Genomic DNA, 9376 nt, shown 5'->3' with positions numbered 1-9376 from the left:
ACTTTATCTTTATGAGTGTAAGGATCACTAGTACTGTAGTGTCTAACAAAATTATTCCATTGAAAGAAAGGGCAAAAAAACAAAAGAAAGAAAGTTGGAAACTTCCGGATTAACTTTAACAAAGGAAACTAGGGTCCCATTCATGCATGCCACCATATATATATATTATATATATATATATGTATGTTTGTGTTTGCATGCACCAGAGTGTAAAAAAAAATTAATGATATCAATCTAACATATTTTATAATATGTTTTACAACATATATTATAAAATAAGAGTATTTTTATAAAGTAACGTTAGTTTTATAAGATATTTTATAAAAACACATTTCTTTATAAAATATTACTGTAAAAAGTATTATAAAAAGTCTGTATCATTTTTCCAAAGAAAAACCACCTACTTCATGGAAAGTGACCAAGTTAAATCGATCGATGGCTTCATACGAGTCAATAGTCATGGGTACTTGTCAAGCTGCCCCAAACTATATTAGAATCTTTTGATTATGAGTCCCTACACAAACGTTTCACGTCTGACGTCACTAGCTATGAAGCCATGGACAAACGTCTGGCGGGGGTAGAAATTATTAAAAGAAGAAGAAATGGTTCAAGAAAAAGCAACCATAAGAATCTATAAAGTGAAAGGTAGAAAAAGAAAAATAAGAAACGTCATATCATCAGGAAGTTTTCTAAACAACTTGGCTCTGACATTGCTAGCTATTCATCGTACGTTAGATGAGTAGTACTACTTCTTGACACATAATGAAGCGGAGTGACAGGAGATAGCTGGATCATGGAATGATGGAAAAGAAGATAGCTGGATCAGGAAAGAATTGTTAGGTATTGTTCGGTTATATGTAATTTTTATTTTAAATTTTTATTTTATTATTATAAATTTTTTAAATTTTTATATAAAATATAATGAATAATTTAATTTTTTTTAATAATTTTAAATTTTAATACAATAATAATATTAAAATATAATATTTTAATATTTAATCTTAAAATTTAAAATTCTTATTTAAAAAATTTTAGTGACCAAGCACTTTAATGGTTATGTATTTATTTTGTTTGAATGTTTTGACAAATAGTAGTAGTTGATGGTGCTTTCCGTCTCATTGTTTAGTTACATGATATTGATTAGGTTTAATAGGCCCACAAAGAATACTATAAAAGAGTATAATAGAGAGAGATCGAGAAAGTGAATTATTTTAGGATCGTGATATCATAGTATGATGAATTTATGATTATGTAAGAGGATAAATGAGAGAAGTGATATGTTGTTTAATCCGTAAATCATTAGGCTCTATTTGGTTGCAAGACTTAGCTGAGATCAATTCAGTTCAGTCTAGTTTTAAGCTGAGTCTAATATCTAAACACGTAACTCTTAAATTATTAAACTCATCTAAACTCAAAACCTCATTATATGTAGAATCCACAACCTTTTTCAATTCAACATTTCTTTATACGTAAGATGCACAACCTTTTTTAATTTTTTATAAATAGTACTAAACTTATATTAATATTCAAATGCATTTAAATTCATTTATATATGCCCCATATAATTCACTTCACCTACTCAACTCACTATTATTTATAAAGAATTCAACTTATCTCAACATCTAAACGTAGTTTAAAGCTAAATAGATAAACTATTCCTTCAAATTCCTCTCTCTCTCGGAAGGTCACTCGCGGCCCCTAATTGATTATTTTAAAGCATACCTTTTCACTTCTCTTTACTCTTTTTTATCGATTCAAAACGTGCTTTTAATTTCTGCTTAGAAATTAATTAATATCCTAGAAGTAGAAGGTGAGCTCGCATGGCGTGCTGCTGATCATTTGTTTATAATTAAAGTAGTGGAGCACCCCGAGACTTAATTGGCCCCATCCATAATTCGTAGTACTATGTATATATAGTTAAATTCTCTTACACGGGAAGTGGAGTTTGTGTGTGTTTATCTATATACGTACATCATGAGTGCTATATATATAAAGATTAATATGATTGCTTTTCAGGGCAAGCTCATGATCATGATATGTTATATCCACATATAACCATGCATGATATATATGCTTCGCTACAAAAGCTTAAAGCTGGTCGTCAGCTTACTGTTACTGATAATGGTGGATAATGAAATAGACTATATATATATATATATGTATCCTAAATATGATATGTCGAGTGATCTTGGGAAGGAAGGAATTGTGGATCATAGATAGATCTGCATCTATTGATATCTGAGATGTTATATATATTTAAACCCACAAACTGATCATCTACTTTACATTAGAGTGGTGCATGGCCGACGCATCCGTTTCCAAAGCAGATAGACAAGCTGGAAAAGTTTCTCAACACCAATTGGTTGTGCCATCTTTATTGCAGATAAAAGCACGGTCAAAGACCTGCTTTATTTCCTCACTCATTCCTTTCCTACGTAATGCTCCACCTTAACCTACTTACTCAGAATCCACATAAATGTGACAATATCTTCCTTAAACAGTACTTCTATATATATAGGTGCGCATATATTTATTGAACATCAAAACCATAAAATTCCTATATAAATACGTCTAGATATCCGCTCGTTACTGCACATCAAAATTATCTAATTAGTTCACTGTTAGAGAGAGAGAGATCAGACTGTACATGTCTTTGGCAGTGATGGGTAGTGAGGTGGTGGAAGTGAACATGATCGGTCCGGTGACAACAAAGAGGCCGGAAGAGGCAGAAACTCCGGCCATCTCAGCCCCACCCCTTCAACTTCATTGCCCTTCAATGTCTCGCTCTCCACTTTTGGATTTAGCCTCTAAGACCCCTAAATTAAGCCCATTTGCTTCGCGTTTTATGAGTACTCCAATAGCCAGCCCCATGAAAAAAGCCATTATAAGCATGCAGGGCTACTTGGAAGAAGTTGGTCACTTTACCAAGCTTGATCCACAGGATGCTTGGCTTCCCATCACAGAGTCAAGGAACGGTAACGCTTACTACTCTGCATTTCATACGTTGTGTTCGGGCATCGGGATTCAAGCCCTTGTTCTTCCCCTATCTTTCACTTCCCTCGGCTGGTAAATTTCCTCTCTTTCTGTCTAGGGTTAAATGCTTAAGATTGCATATACGTACCTGAATGTTCGAATAAATTATATAAATGTGATTATTAAGTACTAGTGATCATATCCTATAAGCCAATTAAGATCTATAATTGAGGGATTTGAAAATTTGAGTTTTTGTGTTGCATGCATGCATGAAAGCGCTTGAGTTGTCTTTGTTTAATTACCTGTTTGAGATATATAGCTAATTGTCTTTGTTTCAGGACATGGGGAATTCTGTGTCTTTCTCTGGCTTTTGTCTGGCAGATGTACACTCTGTGGTTACTAATTCAGTTGCATGAATCGGAATCTGGGACACGTTATAGTAGATATCTCCGCCTTTCCATGGTAGCTTTTGGTACGTACGCATATGATCATCATCATCTTATACACATATAGTATACCTGTAGACTGAACAGTACTACTGGCTTTCAAGCAATTTCTATAAAATTAAATGAGTACTTTAGACTGTAACGTACATTGATATAAGATAATTATTAGAGATTATGAGTTGAAAAACTTAAAAAGATATATAATGAATCAATGATCAGGAGAGAAAATTAAAGATATGATCTTTTAATAAACAGAAAATCTGCAAGTTTATATATACATAATTTTCGAATGAGAAATGATTTGTGCAGTCGGCGTGCAGTCGGCTGTAAAAAAAAATTAATACAGGACTTACATGAAAAAAAAAAATTATTTTTATAGCTTTTTATAATTCATGCAGGTCTCCCTGAATATAAAATAATTTTTTTATAATTTTTTTTTATTCATTCCGTACAGCCGACTGCACGCCGACTGCGTTTCTCGACTGCGTGTAGCAAAGCCCTCTTCGAATATATATTACGTAATTTTATTTATATTTATCAAAATTCTTTGTCGAAACGTGTTGTACGTTGATAGACCAAGTCACACCATCCGTATCAATCAATCAAATCAACACTCTTAACGTCACATGAATGGTACGAACGTTAAAAACATAAATGAACTTACCAATAAATTAACACTATTTTGCCAAAACGTGTTTTGGTCTTTCCTCTATTTTTGTTGCAAGGCTGCTTTCTTTCTTGTCTGAACTTTTTCTTACTGTTTTATTGTAAAGGTTAGGTTTATAAATTGAGACGAGGGAAGTTGATTTGAGTTATAAATAATAATATTTTATAAATTTTATTGAGATTAATGTAATTTTTTAAGTTGAAATGTATGATATAGGTTTAAAAGAATTTAATTTTTTATATGAGAAATATTAGAACGTGGTTCGTTCTAAGAGGGGACAATTGTAATTGACTAATTCCTACTTGAGTGTGAAGTGTGATCAATAGGACTTAAAAAAAAAAATAGATCGGAGGACTTTAAGCTATACAGAATTGGAGGCATTTCTTTTCTCGAATATAAACCTAATTCATTCTTATATATTGGAACTGTTCACAATCTAATTTAGGAGACCAATTATCATGTATAACAGGTGAGAAGCTAGGAAAACTGCTTGCACTGTTCCCAACCATGTATCTATCTGGTGGGACATGTGTGACCCTAATCATGATAGGAGGTGGGACCATGAAAGTCCTATTCCATATCATCTGTGGGGCCAATCCATTAACGACAATTGAGTGGTACGTGATTTTCACTTGCTGCGCCACTGTTCTAGCTCAGCTTCCTAACTTGAATTCCATCGCTGGAGTTTCACTGATCGGAGCCATCACTGCCATAAGCTATGGCATGCTGATATGGATTGTCTCTATAAGCAAAAGTAGACCCATGGGCATCTCGTATGACCCAGTACCCCATGCAAAATCTCATGCAGAAAGGGTTTTCACCATTTTCAATGCACTTGGGATAATAGCATTCGCTTTCAGAGGCCACAATCTCGTCCTTGAAATACAAGTAAATTTTCCAATATATATTGTAAAATGATTATTTCAAATGAGAAAGAGATTTATCTATCCGTTTAGGTTAATCTTGGAATCATTGCAGGGGACCATGCCTTCGAGCGCAAAGCGCCCATCGAGAGTACCAATGTGGAAAGGAGTGAAGTTTGCATATATAATTATTGCAATGTGTTTGTTTCCAATTGCAATTGGAGGCTATTGGGCTTATGGGAATTTGGTAATTAGCACCTCATTAATACTCGGAACATTCTTGTAACAATTAGATTAGTGAATTAATTCCTCTTTACAGCAAACACAATCAACGATTTCTGCTTTGTTGCCAGATTCCTAATGGAGGGATGCTCAATGCTTTGTCCAAATATCACGCGGAAGACACATCAAAATGGCTCCTAGGATTAACAAGCTTGCTCGTGGTGGTCAACTGTCTCAGCTCATTTCAAATATATGCAATGCCAGTGTTTGACAATCTGGAGTTGAGATACACCAGCAAAGTGAACAAACCCTGTCCATGGTGGCTGCGAGTGGGGTTCCGAGCCGCCTTTGGTTGTCTTGCATTTTTCATAGCAGTGGCACTGCCATTCTTGCCAAGCTTGGCAGGATTGCTTGGAGGAATAGCGCTACCCATCACCTTGGCATATCCATGCTTCATGTGGACACTGATCAAGAAACCACAAAAATACAGTGGGATTTGGTACCTCAATTGGGGGTTGGGAGCCTTGGGAATGATTCTCAGCATCCTGGTTGTCACTGGAGCAATTTGGGTTATAGTGACCATAGGAATAGAGATCCACTTTTTCAAGCCCCAATGAATGGTAATGACAAGAAAGCATAAGAATCTGTCTCCAGTCTTCGGTTTCTAAATTAACCTCTGGGCTTTAAATAAGAATTCAATGATCTGGAGCCAATGGCAAGGTTTCCTTACCATTTGAGTGCAATCTGGGAGATTTCAATTCCACCACAAAGTATGGAGGGAGGGGTGCACTTTGCATATACGTTGAGAATTTGAGATAGAAAAGTGGCAACCACGGAGAATAGCCATCACTACAGTCAAGTGTTTGCATATGATAATAATCACTCACAGAAAACAACTTTAATTCTTTAACACAACTACATCTATAACCCCTCAATTCAATCATAAAACCCCCAATTTTCTATCTTGCGAATGTACCAGTTTGATCAGCTTTTCTTGAAGCGAGAACATCATTATATTCTCTATCAACCTTCTTTAGGTGCAATAGATTGTCCAAAAACGCTGGACCAATTGCAATGGCCAATAACATATATATAACACAACAAAGTTGGGTTACTTTAAAAACAAATAAACAAAAAACAAAAAGAAAGAAAGACTGCGACTAAATATTGTTTCACATTGATAGTGGAAGAAGCATCCTTCGCTTCTTTTTCCTAGCCAATCTCACTTGCTTTGTAATTTTCATACATAATAGGAATAGCATCGTGATGCATAGTAGAGTGAAAGCTAGTCGCATATGCCTAAAGTATAGAGAGACTGCAGAAAAAACCAGCAAAGCTAGAATAACCAGTTCCCATATTACAAAGATCACAACATCCACCCTGCATCCAGATAAACAAGAAAAATGGGCAAAAACACTATCAGAAGTCATCCTATGAAAACCAATCTGCAGCATAACCGAAAAAGAAAATGCAGTCAAAGAACCCATGAATTAGAAGTACCCCAATAAAAATGAAACTCTTCTAGTAAACTAACATATCAAGAAAATTTAAGACTAGTGACAAATTAACTCATTGGTTAAAAATGCAAGGTACTCAGATAAAAACGAGTGCCACTGTGCAACAGCACCAATAACAGTATTCTTGCACACTGATCAATACACTATGGTTGCGGCCAAGTGATTAATGGTCCATAAAAAAAAATTACATAACCTCGTGTCTACCAAGAATTGCTAACATCCAAACAAACACTCAATACCTTGCAGTTCCAGGTTAGGAGTTTTATGCTCAATTCGTAGGTTGTACTGATTCAAGCCAAGTTTTAAAACTAGACCAGGCCGGTAAGTAGAACCATGAGTTGCACTGGATCGGACCATTTAACCAGTCAACTGTGAGTTGAACTGGTCAGAGGATAGGTCAGTTCTCTATGGTAGCTTAAATTAAAAATGTTCTTCTCAATATGCCGGAGGCATGTTTCAAGCCTCAGACAAAGGAATTGATATGTCCATTTTTACCACACAGCTAACTTGATGTTTGTACAAGGTGTTACCCAAAAAGTATTTATATATGTTTCTTTAAATTAAATTAACAAAAAAACAAGACATCAGTTCACAAACACTATAAAATTTAGTTATCCATATATAAAATTACATGATATATCATGAACTCCAACAAACATAATCACTTTACTACCACTATGCTCTAACCACAAGACCAAAACTTATTCTGATATTAATTTCATTACTTTAACCCTATACAACTGGCATCTAGTTTTTCTTTATAAATAAAGGGTTTGAGACATTTTTGACATTATGGTCTACCCTGATGGACCTCTCAATAAGATCTCTGGACCTCGAACCCCGAACTTTGTCAGCTCTCTCAATTGCCAGACATTTAGAACCATGATTAAAGAATAAAATGGAATGAATGGAAAAAAAAAAAAAAGACCTTAACCATTTTGGATATGACCACCAAACAAATTTTCAAGACTTTTAAGTATGTCTACTTCATCAATAAGCCCCTCTCCAACCACACAGCTACTCCATCCCGTGCATTAAGAGTACATAGCTAGTCAACCATATAAAACAAACATCTTAAATTTATTCAACTACAGGATCATAATGTGCCAATGTCCAAAGAGAGAATCAACAATATTAACCTTTGCCCCTCCACCACCCCTAACCAAAAAAAAAAAAATCAAATAATAAAGCACACAGTTATGCGCCCATACATATAACCTTTGAAAAATTATTTTCATTGAACTTCTGCCATATGGTTCTCCCATCTGTGCCTCCATAGGTGGCAAAGAAACAAACTGACTACTCATGGAAGCAACAGCTTCCACATTAATTTGAGTCAATGCATTCACAGACGCAGCATGCCTTCCACAAATCAACAGACAAATAAGATTTTCATAGGTTAGTGTATGGTAACCAAAAGGCCCACTTTACAGTTGTCAGCATCTGATAAGGCATGAGTGTCCACCCAATATACCAACCCCAGTTCGACTTCAACAATCTGTAGTAAATCTGATGTCGGAAACCAGGCATCTCTACCACGGCCTTATGTATTAAGTCATTCATAATTGAAACCTATAGGTATTTGTCAATGCACAATAATTACAGCCAACTCCTAAAACTTCGATGGTCCAAATTTAAGAACCACAGAAAATACCAGCATAAGTTACCAAGTGCAGAATCTCTATTCCTGTGTACTAGGGCTTCACCTATATACTTCTATCAATAAAATGTTATTTTACCTATATATATATAATCTATCAAAAACAACCAGATAGACATGTCATTTACACTCCAAGACTACCTAATAATCATCCATTGAAAAGAACCTCTGGATAGTTTATCCAGGGAAAAACATGAAGCTCCAACGAAAAAACTCGGATCAAATGATTTACAGCTGCCACTAGATGTAATATGTATGGTAATTTTATGAAACCACGTGCACATACACAACAAAAATCCTCGAGTAAATCCAAGTATATGTAACATGATAAACTAAAAATAAGGTCGGTGACAAAAAGTCCCAAAGTTACAACCTGAAGGCTCTCTTTTCTAAAATGATTCGACACACCAGATGATTATATTTGGTAGGTCTTCCAGCTTCGACAGGAGACCCGATGATGGTAATTTATGAATTAAAAGTGCAGTAAGGAGAGATTTTTAAAATTAATCCCAAACGTAAAAACTATAAAGGAAATAGTTTTCACAAACAATTAAAAATCCCACTGATCCCAAAAGGAGCCAAAAAAAGTAACAAGAAGTGCAGAATTGTGAGGATGCAAACCTAAACGGCGAACAATCACATCTTATTGAAAAAGAAAAACATATGAGGTAAATTGGCATACCTTGAAGAAGAAGGGAGATTAGAAGTAGATGAGAAGAAGGAGACAGAGGCCCAGTCATGCTTGGATCGAAGCTGGTACTCTCTCAACTGCTCCGCCAGATTCGATCGCGTAATCATGGCGCTCTCTCTATCTGTCTCTCCCTTCCTGTCTACCTGTGTGAAATCTTTTCCCTCGTCTCTCTGGAGCTCAGAGATCGTCGACAGGGCAACGGGCAACGACGATTTGAACGATGAAACGCGACAGAAGTGGACCTCAACGTTCAATTCGTCACGGCTCCACCCCTTTTCTGAGCTCTCCCTCGTGTATGACGGTTTGGCCCAACATATTTGAAAGCGCTGTATAGATT

At 35.5% G+C, this 9376-nt stretch overlaps 2 protein-coding genes across 2 annotated transcripts; one reads left to right on the top strand and one right to left on the bottom strand.

Annotated features, from left to right (window-relative positions):
• The first annotated feature begins 2511 nt into the window (after positions 1 to 2511).
• On the top strand, positions 2512 to 5903 carry LOC122319346 (lysine histidine transporter-like 8). Its single transcript, XM_043137372.1, has 5 exons — positions 2512 to 3066; positions 3312 to 3445; positions 4556 to 4974; positions 5065 to 5196; positions 5303 to 5903. Exons 1-5 carry the CDS (start codon positions 2648 to 2650, stop codon positions 5786 to 5788), a joined length of 1590 nt encoding a protein of 529 aa, XP_042993306.1. The 5' UTR covers positions 2512 to 2647; the 3' UTR covers positions 5789 to 5903.
• A 315-nt stretch (positions 5904 to 6218) lies between these two features.
• Positions 6219 to 9344, bottom strand: LOC122319347. The gene is made up of 2 exons (XM_043137373.1): positions 9031 to 9344; positions 6219 to 6551 (listed from the first exon to the last, which is right to left on the bottom strand). Exons 1-2 carry the CDS (start codon positions 9144 to 9146, stop codon positions 6344 to 6346), a joined length of 324 nt encoding a protein of 107 aa, XP_042993307.1. The 5' UTR covers positions 9147 to 9344; the 3' UTR covers positions 6219 to 6343.
• Positions 9345 to 9376: the final 32 nt, after the last annotated feature.

This window comes from Carya illinoinensis, chromosome 8 (assembly GCF_018687715.1).
Source record: "Carya illinoinensis cultivar Pawnee chromosome 8, C.illinoinensisPawnee_v1, whole genome shotgun sequence".
NCBI classification, from domain to species: domain Eukaryota; kingdom Viridiplantae; phylum Streptophyta; class Magnoliopsida; order Fagales; family Juglandaceae; genus Carya; species Carya illinoinensis.
The sequence above is the reverse complement of the archived record's forward strand: the minus strand, read 5'-3'. Positions and strand labels throughout refer to the sequence as shown.

What these genes read in the sequence shown, in the direction of transcription:
- LOC122319346 (XM_043137372.1), top strand. Translation starts at nt 2,648, where the DNA reads ATGTCTTTGGCAGTGATGGGTAGTGAGGTGGTGGAAGTGAACATGATC. An exon ending in CCTTTCCATGGTAGCTTTTG is followed by an intron (nt 3,446 to 4,555) that starts GTACGTACGCAT and finishes CATGTATAACAG; the next exon opens with GTGAGAAGCTAGGAAAACTG. An exon ending in ATCTCGTCCTTGAAATACAA is followed by an intron (nt 4,975 to 5,064) that starts GTAAATTTTCCA and finishes GAATCATTGCAG; the next exon opens with GGGACCATGCCTTCGAGCGC.
- LOC122319347 (XM_043137373.1), bottom strand. Translation starts at nt 9,146, where the DNA reads ATGATTACGCGATCGAATCTGGCGGAGCAGTTGAGAGAGTACCAGCTT. An exon ending in AATCTCCCTTCTTCTTCAAG is followed by an intron (nt 6,552 to 9,030) that starts GTATGCCAATTT and finishes ATCTGGATGCAG; the next exon opens with GGTGGATGTTGTGATCTTTG.